We start from the raw sequence: 17261 nt of genomic DNA, 5'->3' as shown, positions 1-17261 counted from the left end.
TAAAGTAAATAGTAGGCTAAAGGATACCCTCCTTATCGTATTATAATAATATTTTATTATAGATTTAATTAGAAATATCCATTTCGATTACGGTTTATTTAGACAAATTATAAATACAAAGGACGGGTCTATTATTAAAAGCCTTCTTTAGGACTTTAAACGATTTTTAGTATTAGCTATCCTAATATTAATCCTCTATCTTCTTAATTAATTTATGGAAGGCATTTATAATAATAAAAAAATATTTAATAAAATAACGATAGAAGTTAACGAAATTTAGGAAGCGTTATAGCAACCTCTTGGAATTTAAAACCTCCTATAATATTATAACGGATATTTTCTTAAGGTTTATTTTGATACCGCCCGGGGTAATAATTAACCTTAAGTATTTTATTCGTTTTATATAAAATTTGTATTTATTAATATCGATTTATAAATTAATTTTAATTATATAATTTAAATTTTCCTTAATATAATTAATATATTCTTCCTTATTTTCTAAATAAATAAGAATATTATTAAAGTACGCAATTATATAAATATTGAGAATATTGTATGGTATATTATTAATATAGTTTTAAAAGGTTCCTAGCGCGTCTTATAAATTAAAAGGATATATTAAGGATTCGAAAAGGCCGAAACGTATAATGAATATAATAAATTATTTATAGCCTTCTTTTATACAGATCTTATTGCATATAGCGATAACGTTTATTTTAGTAAAGATTTTTATTTTATAAATAGTATCGACAATCTTTTTAATAAGCGGTAATAAATATTATATTTTTATAATAACGCTATTAATTCTACAATAATTTATATAAATATAGATTCCGCTATTTAATTTTTGAATTAATAGAATAAGTGAAGCGGCTTCGGATTAGGAAAGCCGGATAAATTTCCTTTTTAAATTATTATCGATCTATTTTTTTATTAATAATTGTTTTAATAGGAGATATAGGGTATAAATAAATATTAAGGGGTTATTCGCCCAGTTTGAATTTAATTTTATAACTATGAGAGTAAATTAGGGGTATTATATTAGCGAAGTGCGATTAAAAAGTAGCGATTCTTATATAGTATTCTTCAAGGAATCTAATTTTAATTTTTTTATTGGTTCGATTAGGGCGGTCTACCTTATCGAAAAGTTTCTTTGCATCCTCGTTAATAATCTTAAATAAATAAACGCGTCGAATAATCTCTTTGTAAATAGGCGCGTCTATAGCTAAGTTTCTAATAAAAATTATAATTTTTATAATAAGGGTGGCCTCCTATTCTTCCTATAAAGCGGATTGGCTAATTAGATTATTAATAAAATTATAAAGATTTTTAGGAAGATTATCCTTATATTACCCTCTATTACCTTTTATAATATTATTAATTATTTCCTTAATTAAATTTAAATTTAATTCTACTATGCCGGTTAACCTTTTTAATTAGGTATAATTCGTAAAGTATAATTATAAACTCCGTTTTTTATAGAAGTAATTAAAGGTAGCGGCGTTTAATTCGTAAATATTATTAAAATTAAATTTGTTGTTGATTTAGTTAAAATAGTACATTAGGGTATAATATATATTAGTAGATATTTATTTACTATTAATACGAATATAGGGTTCGTAAACCGCGGGGTTTTTAATCTTAATAAGTATAGTTATTGTTCTGGAGATGCTTTGGACTTTGGTACTTGCCTAGCGGGCTACGAGTGCTTTAATAAGTACGTTTACGGTTTGGGTAGGTATTAGAGAGTCGGCGGATATTAGAGAGTTAGCGGGTATTAGAAAGGGCAATTCTTCGGTCTCCTCCTTCTAGAAGTTAAAAATATCTTCCACTTCCTTTTAAAGGGTAATTTATTGTTGAAAGCCCTCTACCCCTCTAGAACTAATATTAGCCTTAGAAAAGTTATTAGGGGAAAGAAGAAATGGAGGGGAAGGTTAGGGAATAGCCTTCTTATATAAACGAACTATAATTATGGAGATTTGACTAGTAAGGGTATAAAGTATTGCCGTTTATTCGTTTATTAGATTAGAAGGTAAATAACGGTTATAGTAAATAGAGTAATTAAAGTATATATTATACTTTTTATAATTAATTTCAGGTTAATGGAATTGTATTTAGGGGAAGCTTAAAATAATAGGATAGTTTTTAGAAATATTATAAATTAGAAAAGTTATTATCTCTTTATAAAAATCAATGTAAAACCTTGTTTTTACCTCCTTAGAGAAAATGTTTTTAATAACATTATTAATTAAAATGAATTTTTTGGGACGAAGTAAATAAAAATATAGAAGGTTGTATTTTTAGATAAAGAAATAATTAATAAAAATAAAAGTAGAATATATATTATCGACGAAAAAAAACATAATAATTTTTATATAAATTAGTTATAATATAGGAAAATAAGAGTATTAAATTTAAAGATAAATTATTTAATAATTCAATTTATACCTTTTCTAAATCCTTTAACTCTAAAGAAGAGTTTGAAATTCGTTTCTACAATATTAATAATAACCGGTTAGGCCTTTGTACGCGATTGAATATAAAAGCTAGTCGTTTTCTAGGTCGTTATAGTATTTACCGCTGGTAGCGGCCTTAGTAGGGGCGTTGGCGTTTACGGCTACGGTAAGCGCAGTATTGGCGGCGCGGATTTAAATTTATTAATTACCTTTATAACTACTACTTCTATATTTTCTACAATTATTCTTACCCTTATTCTTTCCCTTATTCTTTCTTTTTTTCGTCTTAATAGTTTTTAAAACCGTAATTAACCGAAATTAGACAATTATAGGTAATATAATTAGGTTAACTATAACGTTGGTATAATCCGTTACATTAACGCTAATTTAAAACCTCTTAGTAAATAATATTAATAGAACTGAAAGTATTGAAATTTATTTAATTACCTCCTTAATTAACGGAGCGTTCATTAAAGTTACTACTTCTATTGCTATTAATATTATTATTAGTGTCGGCCTTATAGAAATAACTGGCTATTTTATTACAATAATTAGCATCGTTGAAGTTCTTAGAAATAGAATAGTAAAAATTGAGCTATTTAACGAATTCGGTCTCTCCGGGGGGGTTATAGTAAATTAAAGCGCCGTAAAAAGATTTATTAATTTTATTATGAAAATAATAAACTTTTATAGTGTCGTCAAATTTATATTAATTTATAAGGTTAGTAAATTCGAATTCGAATTTAAAAAACCATTTATTCTTCTAATAAAGGTTCATTAAGCGGCGAATAGCGTCGAATTTAAAATTAATATTATCGAAGCATTCGTTGAAGTATTTTATAAAATTAATACCAATCTTTTAACATTATTTTTATTATTAAGCTTTATTAATACTGTATTAAAATTTAATTGGAGGCCAAATAGTAATTTAGGGCCTAATAATATAGCGGCGCAAAAGATTTTAATATCCTCTTTGTAAAAATAGAATTTATTGATTTTCTAAGCGGTAACAATATAAAATTTCTAAATATAGAAAATTCTATAACGGCGAGCAGGGTTCTTTTCTTTACTATTAAAAATAGGAGGGTTTTCGAAGGTACGTTTAGGTAGAATATTGGATACGGATATAATTATTTATAAATCCTTAAATTTTTATTTAAATTAGACGTATTTAAGGTTTAAGATATTAAAATTAATTTAATTATCGTTAGCGATTTAGCGGGCAATAAAGAATTCATCTTCGGAGTAAACGAAATTTGTAGCGATATCGTCGTTATTTTTAAAAATGGAGAAGAAAATACGATTAAAAAATTCAATAATAAATTAAAAAGTAGGGTCGCTAGCAATTTGGACAGCGGCTGCGAAAGAGTTGTAAAGGATAAACCTAGGTTTATTATCGTTATTAAAACCTCTAAAGAGATTCTAGACGTTATAAATAGGCTCGGCCTCGATTAAAGCGGTATAATTAACATTAATATTAGGAATATAGTCTTCTGTGAGGACGTTAAGGAAGTGGCTGAGATTGAAGGGATTGTTGATAAGTTTATTATATTTTGAATTAGAATTAGGGTTAGCCGTAACGAAATTGGATAAAGTAGCGTTGTTATTACTATTGCTAGAAAAAGAAGGGTAGTTGCTAATATTAAAATTATTATTATTATCGTTATTATTAATAAATAACATAGGGAATATAATAATAATTTATCCTTATACTTAATAAAGGAAAAATCTCTTATCCATTAAATAAAGAGAGTAGCCTTTTATTTATTAAATAAAGAGGGGAGAGAGTTAGAACGCTATAATACGAAGGCGCGATTTGGTTTAATTGACGGTATTGGATTTTACGACTCGATAATAATGACGCGATTTTTATACGGGTAAATTGTATTATTAATTAATAAACGTACGATTCTACAAATTTTAGAGTTTGCGCTGTGAATATAATAGTTAAAAGGTATAATTAATTATTACGGGCAAAGTGTAGGTATAAATATGAATATAGGTAATTATATGAAGGAGAAAGGGAATAGTCGCAAAGTTATACTTAGAAATTGGCCTTATATAGGCGCCCGAGGGTGGAGCGCTACATTGGCTAATTAGCTGATAGATTGTAATAGTTTTAGAAGCCGCTATAGTCTGGCATAATATATGTGAATGGCAATTGGCCAATCACGTACGATAACGATTACAAGGCTAACCCTATAACATCCGTCTAATTTTGTAAGGGATAAAAAAGGGAGAAGGAAATATATATATAAATCCTACCTTAGCCGGTATATTTAATTATTTAAATATTAAAGTCTTATAATAGAATAATATTTATATTTACTATTATAGTAATAATTAAAGCAATATTATAAACGTCTAATAAACGTACTATATTAATTTAAAAGATAATAATTTATTATTAGGACGTATTTAAGCCCGCGCTAGAAAGAAGGAAGCTATTTATTAAGAAGCGGCCTTCTTAAAAAGCTTCCTATTTCTTATAAAGTAGTATTTACCTTTACTATTAATAAATAAATTAATTATTGTATTATTAATTATGATATTATTAATAGAGGGTTAAATTTAGGCAGGGCTATTAGAATTTTTGGGGCCGGAAGGTACTGACGATAAGGGGTCGGAAGAAAAAAGGCGGTAAATAAGGCCCGTAAAATAAATATCCTTCCTACTTTCTATAGGGGAATCTTTTCTATAGGCCTTCTAGAAAGCCTTTTTACTTTCTTTATACTTTTCTTAGCGGCGGTCGTATATAAAGCGGGTATAAATACTACTATAGAGCGTAGGCCGTACCGGGCAAATATTATCTTTAAAATTGTAAGGGCTAAAATAATTAATATATTAAATATAATAGTTATAAACTTCGCCGTTATTAATATAAGAAAAATAGCCGCAACGGTAGTAGGCTTCTATACGGACGTAAAGCCTATAACTATATTAATTAAAATAAAGGGTATATTATCGGAAGGTCTAAGGCTTAGAAATAAAGTAATTATATTTATTAATATCGAAGAAATGGAAAGTAAAAATTAGATAATTGAAAATGATTAATTAAATAACGTAAAATAGGCTGGGGACGTAATATTTAAAGATTTTTATTTCCTTTAAGAAAACGTCAGTTTGTATGAGGATTTCTTTATTAATAGCTTCGGTAATGAAATTAGGGGTTTAATTAAAAAAATATATTTATAAGGACCCAGGGGACTATATATTAAATCTATTTAATAGAAGGTTCAACCTTTTTAATACCGAATAAGTAAGAAATTTTAACTTTAGCAATTAGGAATTTATTTCGTATTTTATTATTTTTAAAGACGAAGGTAAAATTAGATTTAACTTTATAATATTTAATAATATTATTTAATTTGAATTTAATTTATTTTACATTTTCTTTCCGATAAAAAATTTAAAAGAATTCTAAAAGGGATTAAGGTCGTCGTAGGGGATACAAATAAAAACGCAAGAATTATATTTAAAGAGGGTGAAAATTAAAGAATTATAAATCCAGGGTTATTAAATTTAGAATAAGGCAGGTATAGTTGAGTAATTAATATAAATACGGGAAATAATAGTAAATCGATTAGTAAATAGATTAATATACAGGGTAAATTAATCGGTTTAGAAGGTAAGTAGGGTAATAACGAAAATAAGTAGGGTAATAAGAGGGGTAAGTAATAAAATCGAAGAAATTTTTCTACCAGTTTCGGGATTAGTAATAATAGTTGTAATAATACGAGTGGCGAATTCGCGGGCAACGGTATTATAATCGGCGGAAATAATTGTAAAGTAGGATATTTCGGTTTAAAGGATGGAACTTATACTCCGGGTAACCTCCGCGCAAGTAATAGCAGCGGTGGTAAAGCGTTCAGTAGCGGCGGTAAGTTCGGGGAACGCAATTTTGGGAAGGGGGCGGCTTTCTTCTATAACCCAGGGCCGTTTCGTAATTTCTAGGGGCTATACCGTTTATAATAAACTAATTAATATAAATGGCAAAGTTTGCGATAAATTTAGCGTAGGCGTAGCACTAGGAGGAGGTATTGAAATACGAAAATATTAAATTAATTAACCATAAAAACAGCGTTTTTGAATAGTATTAACAATTTGGCTAAGGCCGAGTATAGTGCACTAATATTTGACGCCAAGACTTTTAGATATAAGAGGAAAATGAGGAGGGATTCATGTTGCTTGGTGAGACGTTGCGCGGTGGCGTCAATCAGCTTTCGCACTGTCCTGTTCTTGCTGCAAGTTCCACGTTAAAGGAAGCTTGTACAGTGCGGCGCAGACTGTAGCGCTCAATTCGATGTCTCCGCCACGCGCGTTTAGCAACTCTCGGTGTAAGCGACGGACTGGCTGCCGCACCTTGGAAGCTTGAAACTTGCTCACCGAGACTGTCTCATGTCTTCTTATCCTGGATATTCTCGATCGGCTCAAACCGAACGAAAAGACACAACCTGTGCTGCTCCTTTGGTTGTCCGTTGACCGTTCATGCGCCGTAGAATATTGGAGGTTCAGGGGTTCAGGGGTTTCGGTCTAATGCCATGCGAGACAGGTACATAGTGGTTCACGACATGTTTTGAGGTGGTCCTGCACTGAATGTGAAAAGCTGATAGTTCTATCAGCATTTGCCTCATAGAGACACCCACTCCGCTCTAGCTATTCCTTGCTACACTGTCCAAGATGGTAGTCTCCCGAAACCCCATTTTCACATTCTCCCAATGATAATAGCATCCGGGGGAACATCTACCTCCGAGCAGTCTCCTCATCATCGCTATCCTCCGCATCCTCAACCGTCGCCCTCCTGTTGGGTGTGCCACCCGGTCCAAACTCCAACTCGAGCTCAGGATCAAGCTGGTCCTCATACCAGTGATCCTCGCCATCAAAGTCATCATCACCCCATCCCTCATCGAAATCATCTTCCCAACCCCCAGGCATGACATTACCTCTCTGATCACCTTCACCTCCTTCCGCGACGCCTCCTGCTCCGCCTGTCCATCCTTGACCCGTCAAAACATCCACTATCCTCCGCCACACCCCGCGCTGCTCCTCGTCGGCTTCAGGATCGTCGATTCTAGCACGAGCATCATCCACCACGGCGCGGAGCTGGTCTTCGTTCATGCGGGCTCTAGCCATCTGCAGCGCAGCTTGCGCCTGTTCATGCAACCTCGTCTGTCTATGCTCGCCATCGCCCTCGGAAATGCTCCATGGCATCTTCTGCGTCGGGCTGGAAAAGATGTTGTCCTCCTTCGGGGGCGGGAGAGGGTCAAAGTCAAAGTTGGGAGACGCCGTGTGCAGGATCTTGCGCGGAACGGCCGACATGAGCTCAGGTGTGTTGTCCAGGTAGACGAAGCGGGCTGTAGCGAGCGAGACGACCGGGCTGGGAGGCAGGCCAAAGAAGTCCACCTTACGAGCAGCGTTGGCGGCCTCGGTCAGGAGGGAGGTCGCGGCGGGATTGTTCCAGATGTCCTTGGCTAGGTGGACGTAGAGCTTGGTGTGTAGCGCTTCCTCCTCGTCCCGGGGCTGGACACCCCAAACGGAGCGTGGGGTATCGATGTTGAGAGCACTGAAGAGGGCGCAGAAAAGCCAGGGGAGTCTCTCAATGCTTTCGATGGCAGCAGCGCGCGCTCCGGCGTTATCCTTCAGTTGAAGCTTGGCCAAGGGGAGGGTAGCCTTGACGTAGCGACCAATGTCCGTGTTGGCAATCAGGGGTGAGTTGCACAATTCAATGAACCACTTGGCCTCGTATGCGCGGATAGCTAGAACGTGGATCCAGTTCAGCACGCCATAGGGGTCGTCATGGTTGACACTGAGGACGAACTTGGCCCATTCCAGAGCCGTGCGGTAGGTTCCCTTGAGGACCAAGTTCTTGATCTGGTTATAGCCAGCCAAGAAGAACTGCCTGTTTTCGGGTCGGTTGAAGTCCAGTCTTGCGGTGCCATCTCCCAACCGCTTGCGAAAGTCGCTCAGACTGACCCTGCCAAAAGTAAATAGGGCTCTCTCGATGAGGTCGTGGGCTAGGTACGAGTTCTGGTCTTGGTGGGCAACCTTGCTCACTTGGATGAGCGACGAGACGTGGTAAGGGTACCTGGATAGGAAGTAGACGAGTTGCATGGGATCGTACATCTGAACGAGGCCGTAGAAGTTGCCCTCGAGGGCGTCGTATGTCTTGTCATGCGCAAAAGCGAACTGGGCGACACCAGGCTCACCTTCGCAGGACTCGGTGACACGCACCATCTTAAGACCGCGAGTAGAGTCTCTAGGCCACGTCTTCTTCCCCTCAATAAAGGGATTCGTGCGCAACACAGTCTCAAACATGCTCCTCTTGCCTAGCCGCTGCTGAACTGCTGGCGGGACCGAGAGGAAGGTCTCGAGGTCAACATTCTGCCGAGCAGCTCCTCTTTGCTGTTGACGGCTGTTAGCCTCAGCAGCCTGTTCCGCTCGTGCTGCTTCAATGGCACTGCCAAACAGCTTCCGCATCTCGTTAATAGCCTTGAGATGCTGAAAGTTGACGCGCAAGAGCTCGTTGATTTGACCGGTCGACTTGGCAGCATTGGAAGTGGCGGTGTCCGAGACAGAATTCTTGTTGTCTTTGAGATTGAGCTCCTCAAGAACGCGATCTATCTCATCCAGATCATCTTCTTCCTCCTTTTCCGCGGCAGGTGATTTGCCCTTCTTCTTCTTCTTTTTTGACTTTTTGCTCTTCTTGGCGGGGGCTACCGGTTCTGGGACGTCCTCGACTTCTTTGGTTTCCTCCTCGGTGTCTTGATCGTCATCGTCATCGTCTCCCCCTCCAAGAGCGGCAAAGCCTGCAAAAGCATTGGGCCTGGGCTTGGTAACAATGGGCTCGTCCTCGGATTCGTCATCTTCCCGATCTGCTTCGTTCTGCAGTCTAAGAAGCTCCTGCTGCTTCTGCAGCTTCCGCATTTGCCGTGTCGCCATGCTGCAATATGAGAATGCTTTTCAGAATGAGATGATCAAGGTGCTGGACTGTGGCCGCGGGGCAAATCGAAGGCTTAATAACCCCACCAGCCGAGAAAGGTCTTAATAATGCGACTGCCGGGGTGAGTGACTTGGTTGGCGCGCGTTGAACAATGGTGCTCTGGTGGAAGGTGAGCAACACCTGGGTTCTGTCAAACGGCTATTCTTCACTGAATTCGCTGGTGTAATCAAGTTGCTGCTTGCCTTTGCAGAAAGTTTATCAAAGAACGGAAGTTGGAGTGGCCGATGGAGTCATCTTCCCAAGCACTGGAATAAAAGTGGGCCTGCCAAGCCCGTGATGTCGACGAAGTACAGCAACGACGCTCTCTTTGCATGAGCTTCCAGCATTGCATAGAGGTACATATGTACAGAGATGCATCGGTCGATAATCTCAGGTGGGCAGCTGCTTATGACCTGGCCTGCTTGCTACTCCTCGAAAGTGTTGGGCTTTCCTACTTGTTGACGACATGATACAAGAATTAACAAGTGGTTTCACTCCACGGCATTGCGACTTGGAAGCTTCGAAGCGATGGACAGGTTTGCTCAAACAAGCAATAAGGCCAGGTCACAGGTAGCAGATGGCAGGTTGTAGGTTATAGAAGGTAGCGTGCAGGTTACGGGTGCTTCAAGCTTCCGACAACCATGACCACTCTTGCAGTATGCATACCGCATGGTTCAAATGTTATTTTGCAGCCGGGTTGTAGAATCATATATATATCATACAGAGCTCGACAACGAGGTGGTCTCAGGATCACAAAACACGACATCTAGCGCAGATAAACAATACTCATTTCGACGGCGTGCTACCACTGTCGAGAGTCATTATTCCATGGCCGTAAAATAGACGAATGGCAACAAATGGCAGCCGACAGGACTGGCATTGACACTGACGAGAGCTAGTATATCAGACCGGACTCGGGAGGCATTCACTCAGCTCGTCACCAACCCGAACTGAGAACATCATGACACGGCAAGGTTCGGGTCGGCCCCCGCTAGGCCGATTTCAGCCTCCCGCCCTCCACCGTGGCGGTGCACGGATGCCGGAGAACAGACGCCGAAGCTGCCCAGAGTGGTGACGACGGGCGCAATGTGGGGTCACAACACACGAAACAAGGAGGCTGAACTCGTTGAGTTTTCGCTGGTTGGCTGCCTTTTTACCTCGTTCCCTCCCGCCAATCCTTCCCTTTCTTTCTTCTTCCTCCTTCCTCCATGCGAACTATGAAACCCCCGCCATGACAACTCTGCGCACACTTTCCTGTCGTCGTCTTTTACTCCCTTTCCACGTCTAAGATCTGCGGTCTTTAATTCTTTTTTTTTCTTCATTTTCGACTCGATTCAATCTGCTTCGGTTTTCTTCTTTTCACCGCACATCACACGCGCATACTGCATTTGACGCTGTTGCAGCCAGCGCGCTTTGCCAATGTCTGAATTTCTTGGGTATGTTGGCCACTCCCCCCCGCCATCACCTGTTGGTGCTAGTCACCATCCTCACTCTCCTCTCACCCCCGACAATGTGTCGTTTGCTAACAGTTCGCCCGTCATTCAGCTCTCGGATATCCTTGATATCGAGGAGCGACATCCGGTAGGCTCTAGCCTCTGCATCCTGCTAGGCTTGGCAGCCCCGCTGACCGTCATTTCAGCTATGTCGGTACCTTGCACAACATCAACTCGGAGGAGTCTACCGTCTCCCTAGAGAATGTCCGGTCATTCGGAACAGAGGGTCGCAAGCACAATCCCGATGAGGAAGTGCCCGCCTCCGACCAGGTCTACGAGTATATCGTTTTCCGCGGCAGCGATGTGAAGGATCTCCGCATAGAAGAGGGGCCTTCGGCTCCCAAGGAGAACAAACCTCCGGTGCCCGATGATCCCGCTATCCTCGGCGTAAGTCTCCATTCCCGCCATTCACTCCACCTACCAAGCCCACATCATGATGAAATATTTCCGGATGTAAAATTTTACTTTTGTCTGAAAAGCGCAAAAACAATGTTGAGATTTCCGTTGCCTTCCTTCTGATCTGTGGTTCAACCATACCCTTCTTTCACCCTCACCACACCGGCTTCCACAGTTGCTAACATGGAATGCTTAGGCTCGTCCGCGTCAGGCCAATGTCGCACCTGGCCCTCCTGGACCTCCGGGCCCACCCGGTCCTGTACCCCCCGGTCCCATCGGTGCTCCCGGCCACCAAGGCCCGCCGCCGCCTCCTGGCGCCCCTGGCTTCGGTTACTATCCTCCTCACATGGGTGGTTGGGGCCGCGCTGGTGCTCCTCCCAATGCGTTCGGCGGCATGCCGTATCCCCCTCCTCCCGGATGGTTCCCTCCCGGCCAGGAGTTCCCCATGGGCCACGGTCCCGGTCCGTGGAACAACTACCCCTACCCGCCTGGTCCTGGTGTCGCTCCGGGTGGCGTTCCGGGCCAGGGGGGTCGCCAGTCTGCGAACCAGACCCCGAGCAACCAAGCTCCTGGCCCGAAGCCTGCGCCCATCGGTCCCGCGGGCGACAAGAAGCCGTCTACTCCATCTCAGCCTCAACAGCAACCCCAGCAGCATGAGCTGTCTGCCGATGTACTCAAGTCGTTTGGTCAGCAGCCTGCTGCCGGCGCCCCCTCTTTGCCAAATGATTCAAAGCCTACTGTCGAAGAGGTTAAGGCCACTGCTGCGTCTCTGAACAATGCTGCTCCTGCTGGTCCTTCCTCCCAACAGAAGACCATCCCTACTGGTCCCAAGGGCAACACCACTCGTCCCACGCAGATTCTTCCTGCTGTCCCCCTTCCCGCTGCCCTTACTGCGAGACCCATTCAGCCGACGGCTGGATCTGCCAAGCCTACCGGTGAGATTGGAAGCGGACCGATGAGCGCGGCCCAGTTGCGTGACGCAACTCAGCAGGCTAGAGCGGCCGTCGCTGTTGCCATGGCTAATATGGTCAAGCTGGATGGCCAAGTCGCTACTCAGCAGCAAGTAACCGCCGCTGCTGTTGACAATCTCACCAAGCGGGTTAACGAGATGAACGTCAACGCCGCTGCGACTGCTTCCGCCCCTCGCGCCCCCTTGACCCATAACGCCGCCACTGCGAACCGCGGTGGTCGGGCTCGTGGTCCTCGTCCGGCCAAGGTTGAAGTCCCTGACTCTGACTTTGACTTCGAGTCCTCTAATGCCAAGTTCAACAAGCAAGAAATTGTTAAGGAGGCCATCGCTGGTTCTCCCCTTGGTGAGGAGCCGGCAATTGAATCGGCTGCTCCGGAAGCTGTTGCCGATGTCTCTGGTGTTGCTCAGCAAGCCTACAACAAGAGCAAGTCATTCTTTGACAACATCTCAAGTGAGGCCAAGGACAGAGCTGAGAACAATGGCCAGAAGCCTGGCGGCCGTGAGTGGCGCGGCGAGGAACAACGCCGCAACATCGAGACCTTCGGTCAAGGCAGTGTTGATGGTGGCTACCGTGGCTATCGCGGTGGCAGAGGTCGTGGTCGCGGTGGTCGCGGCCGTGGCTTCCGTGGTGGAAGAGGTGCGAGCAACGGCTTCCCTCGCCGTGATGCGCCGGCCGCTGCACAGTAATTTCGCTTTTCGTGACTTGCCCAATATTTGACGGGCTCTGTGGCGCTGTGAACGAACATTTCCTTTTTCGAAGCCTCTAGGTTTGGGACTGAGCATGATTTTTATTGAACGGAGGCAAAGGCTTGTAGCCCGGAGTTTCATTGGGAGTTGTGGCATGATGCTATGAATTGGGACGACCCAGGGCAGGCGATATAGCGAGAGTGATTTTCCAGATTCTAATCAAAGGGATGGCGGGAGTGGGCAGCACTCTCGTTGAGGCTGGCCGCAGCACGGCTACCGCCGTGCCGCTAAACCGCGCAACGTCTTTTACCCTCCAGCCATAACAGCATGGAGGATGATAATCACTGGATAGATGCGACCGAGAGGCATCACCTACGTTGATTGGTATTTTATTATGCACACAAATCAACAACAGCATGGTCTGTATGGGAAGGGTTTGTTTGCCCTCGAGATGGAAGCGCAGCGGGACTGGTGTCGGACAGACAAGAGGCAAGCTGCTGCCCTACAGACACATGAAACCGATGAATTCGGAGGACATGGCCATCAGGTTGACTTTAAGGACGCCTTTGCTGCGCCGGAATAATCAAAGCCATCAAACCCTCCTTACCTCACCAACTCGTGCAATCAATGGGCCGTATATGATGCAAAGCTTGAGACCATATCATGTCTTGGTGCATATTTGCCGCCTTTTTCTAGACATAGCATCGCACGTTATAGTATCCTAAATGAAGTTACAGCCACTTCCCCTTGATCCTCATGATATGTTGTTTGTGGCGTGAAGTGCAATGGTTGATGCCCAAGTCAACGTGTATCCAACTTCTCATCGTGGTCCCTCGATGATGTTTCTGTTGTCCAGTTTCTACCAATGCTCGATGAGGGAAGCTTCGATTTGCTGAACTACTTCTACCCGGGTCTCCAACCGTATTTCAGAGATTATCTCCGTTGCTCGGTTGTCTAGTTTCTGTCAAGTGGAATGTTCTGTGAAGCCAGCTTGGCCATGTTGACCTGTTTCCTCAAAGCCCACTCACTACCCAGATTGTTTCTATGGATAGTTCTGTATCAATACCCGGTTCTCAACATCCATGACACTCATGAGAAGTCATGACGAGTGAAAGCGACGCTGTACCAAGTCACTTCACTGTTCAATCCTTTGTCGCTGCTGCTGCTGCTGTTGCGACGTGATGGTTTCGTGAGGTTGTTATGCTTTTATTCGCAATTTCTTGATTCCTCCCTCCATGTCACAATGGGTGGTGGCAAAGCAAAATCATCAACAACAACTAGCTCGCGTCAACTACATTAAAATATTTTTTTTTGAAGCTACAAACCCCAGGATGATGTTCAATCCTGGTCGCAATTAAACAAACAAGTAGGGAGACCGACACACACACACACACACACACAAAACAAGAAAACATGAAAACAAAAAGGAAGGAAAAAAAGGAATAAAAAAAGAAAAAAAAGAAAAAGGAACATACAACACCAGGGATTCGCTGGTCGTCACCGACCCAACTACTAGTCTGGCCCTCACTGGCTTATCTATGGGAGAGCGGACGGGATCCCGAGTTTTCCAGTGGGTATGGTCGTATGTAATTAATATGACCGAAACACACACTTATAAAAGCATTGTCAAAAAACTGATGTCGCAAGGAAAAGAATGAATGAATGAATGAATGAATGAATGGAAATAACTCACCTGGAAATGGAATGCCCTGCGCTTGGGTCACCTATCATGAGGTGCATGGAGAGGACAGTGCAGGCGGCAGGACGTGGCGGCAAGGAATGAAGATGACAGCGACATGGCATCCGGCAGCGAGCAAAGAAGAGGACAGTGACATGGCATCAGGCAAGGAGAGGAGATGGTAGCGGCATGGCGGCAAGGAAAGCAAAAGATAGCGCACGACATGGCGGCAAAGAAAGAAGAGGACAGTGACATGATGGCAAGGAAAGCAGAGGACAGCGACATAGCACCCGTCAAGAAACCACAAGAAGAAAAAGAGAGGGGTGCTGTAAAGGGGAAGGGTTCAGCGAAGCATGTCAAAGATTGTGAAATGTGATTTGATGCTGAACAAGAAACCAATCGACAACTGAACCAAGGCGTGGAGGCCGAGGGGAGCCCAGATCATATACCGCGCTACCTGGCCATTCGTCTCCCTCCCGGCCTCCCCCTGTCCTGGCTTCCAGTCCGCGCCTTCTGGTTCACCCCAGGCTAACTGCAATATTTACTCTTCCTTAGGTCTAGACGGGTTGACTCACTGATTGATTGCCGTGGCTTCCCTCCCTCGAGCCTCGAGGTGATAACGGGATGCCTTCCTTCCTTCCTTCCTTCCGGACCAGAGGCGGGCATCAGGCGCCTTCCCTTCCATATAACATCGATGTCCCTGGTACTTGCCTTCCCCCCATACACCCGACTTCTACCAGATCATGACGCAGGAGATCCCACCCCGAGCCCTGGTACACCTCAGGGCCGGGGTACAGTGTCGCACCTGCTCCACACCTCTACCTCATAGAGGTACCTCTAGCACAGTAGCTACTGACCTCTATCCGCTCCGCTCCGAGGCTTCGACGTCCTGGCAGCTGCGTGGTAGGTTCTCGTCTGACGGACGACGGAAGGACGCAGGCCTGAGGTACCTAGAAGAGACGGACTCTCGTCGTTTGACTTTGTCACATATAGACGACGGACTCGACTCTCCCTAGAGTAGGTTAGATATTACGATTAGTATCGTCAATCAAGTGGAATAAATGAGACACATCCACATCCATCAGGTAGGGTCCTTGTACAGTCGTACCTGCCTGCCTGGCGGCTTCTGTAAAGTTGTGTTCGTTCAGGCTGTAGTACGGTAGGGAAACCCAGTTTTGGTGGCTGTAAGGTGCAGTCTTACAGCTGCACTTTTTGTGTTCGGCTGGATTTCAGTAAAAATATGCAAGTCGCTGCATTACCCCAAATCCATGCAAGGCATGCATCTGACCAATCAGAGGCCCAGATTCCTTACTGAAATGGCCGGATTTTTAACATTTTTAATAGTCCCAGACCCTATGTATAAGACTGCAAGAACCGAGCTCTTTAGCGCACCACACCCCCCAAACCCCCTATAATTACAGCACTCCGTATTTCGCACGACTTCTTACAGCCCAGTACTAACGAATACACTGCTGTTATAGAGAGTTTTGGCTTGTGTTACCGTTGCATTACCGTACAGGGAATGTAGCTGCGGGTCATGTACAGTAATGCAAGGCCGTGGTACAGCTGCTCCGAACACAACCTAAACCCCGGCCGCTCGGTCCCGACAGCCCAGGTGCATCTTTGCTGTCAGGAATCCCATTGTTTTGACATGTTCAGATTCCCTTCCTTGACTGGGTAACTCGTCTGCGCTCGAAGCGCCTCTTGATTTTGCTTCGTGGGCGAGAAAGGTCCGTCACAGGCGATTCGGGCTCTGACGAAAGAGTGATTGCGAGAGCTTGGTTGACCAGATTCACTGACATCTAAGGCCGAGGAGACATAAACACAACCAATTCACACAAACTCAACCACGACTGGACCTTGAAAATAAGCGTAAGGTATCACTTCGCATTCATTCATCTTCCCCAGGGGCAATTCATCCGCTCACTATCTCTACTTGGTATATCTGCTTCCCTTCCCTTCCCTTCCCTTCCTTTCCCCACCAAACCATCCCGATATCCTTACTCTCCTCCCAATTGTATCCTCTCTTCTTCTTTTTTCCTCTCCTCCCTCCAAAGAGAAAAAAAGGATACGGGGTATAAAACCTATGATGTCTCCTCCCCCCCCTCCCTCTTCCATCTCGCTATGACTCGACTCGCCAGAATACCAAAAAGCGTGTGTAACAAAAAGAGAAAAGAGGAACAGAAAATTGATCAGGCTAAGTTAAGACCGCCCACCGCCCACCGCCCACCGCCCACCGCCCAAACCACCCATTTCAGTTCATGTCCGTACGGTTCCGTTTCGATCCATTTGATCCTTATCCCTTTCAATTCATTTGACCCTTCCTTCCTTCCTTCCTTTCTGCCCAAGTGCAATACGCTCAAGATGATGATATGCCGAGCAACCCGGAAGATGATAAGTCCTGAGTGGATGATCACCCTTCCATCCAAGACGACAACGAAGGAAAAGAAGAAAAGGGTATATATACAATAAGTTTGAATGGAAATATGCGACTAGAAAATAGTAGAGGTAGCATCGGTTTTGGTGATGATGATGTCGGCGATGAGGGAACCGAACAGTAAATGAGACAGTTATGATTATGGCTTGGTATGGTATCGTTTAG

General features: G+C 43.1%; 2 protein-coding genes across 2 annotated transcripts; one reads left to right on the top strand and one right to left on the bottom strand.

Moving 5' to 3' along the window:
• Positions 1-7048: 7048 nt before the first annotated feature.
• Positions 7049-9686, bottom strand: B0H65DRAFT_464619 (transcriptional repressor TCF25-domain-containing protein). The gene has a single exon (XM_062826764.1). It carries the CDS (start codon positions 9393-9395, stop codon positions 7200-7202), a length of 2196 nt encoding a protein of 731 aa, XP_062681440.1. The 5' UTR covers positions 9396-9686; the 3' UTR covers positions 7049-7199.
• A 918-nt stretch (positions 9687-10604) lies between these two features.
• Positions 10605-13189, top strand: B0H65DRAFT_186684 (Scd6-like Sm domain-containing protein). Its single transcript, XM_062821582.1, has 3 exons — positions 10605-11016; positions 11075-11315; positions 11521-13189. Exons 1-3 carry the CDS (start codon positions 10874-10876, stop codon positions 12979-12981), a joined length of 1845 nt encoding a protein of 614 aa, XP_062681439.1. The 5' UTR covers positions 10605-10873; the 3' UTR covers positions 12982-13189.
• Positions 13190-17261: the final 4072 nt, after the last annotated feature.

The sequence above is a fragment of the Neurospora tetraspora genome (genome assembly GCF_033439725.1).
Source record: "Neurospora tetraspora strain CBS 560.94 chromosome Unknown B0H65scaffold_4, whole genome shotgun sequence".
Lineage (NCBI taxonomy): Eukaryota > Fungi > Ascomycota > Sordariomycetes > Sordariales > Sordariaceae > Neurospora > Neurospora tetraspora.
This window is presented reverse-complemented; position numbering and strand designations above follow the sequence as displayed.

What these genes read in the sequence shown, in the direction of transcription:
- B0H65DRAFT_464619 (XM_062826764.1), bottom strand. Translation starts at nt 9,395, where the DNA reads ATGGCGACACGGCAAATGCGGAAGCTGCAGAAGCAGCAGGAGCTTCTT.
- B0H65DRAFT_186684 (XM_062821582.1), top strand. Translation starts at nt 10,874, where the DNA reads ATGTTGGCCACTCCCCCCCGCCATCACCTGTTGGTGCTAGTCACCATC. An exon ending in ATATCGAGGAGCGACATCCG is followed by an intron (nt 11,017 to 11,074) that starts GTAGGCTCTAGC and finishes CCGTCATTTCAG; the next exon opens with CTATGTCGGTACCTTGCACA. An exon ending in ATGATCCCGCTATCCTCGGC is followed by an intron (nt 11,316 to 11,520) that starts GTAAGTCTCCAT and finishes TGGAATGCTTAG; the next exon opens with GCTCGTCCGCGTCAGGCCAA.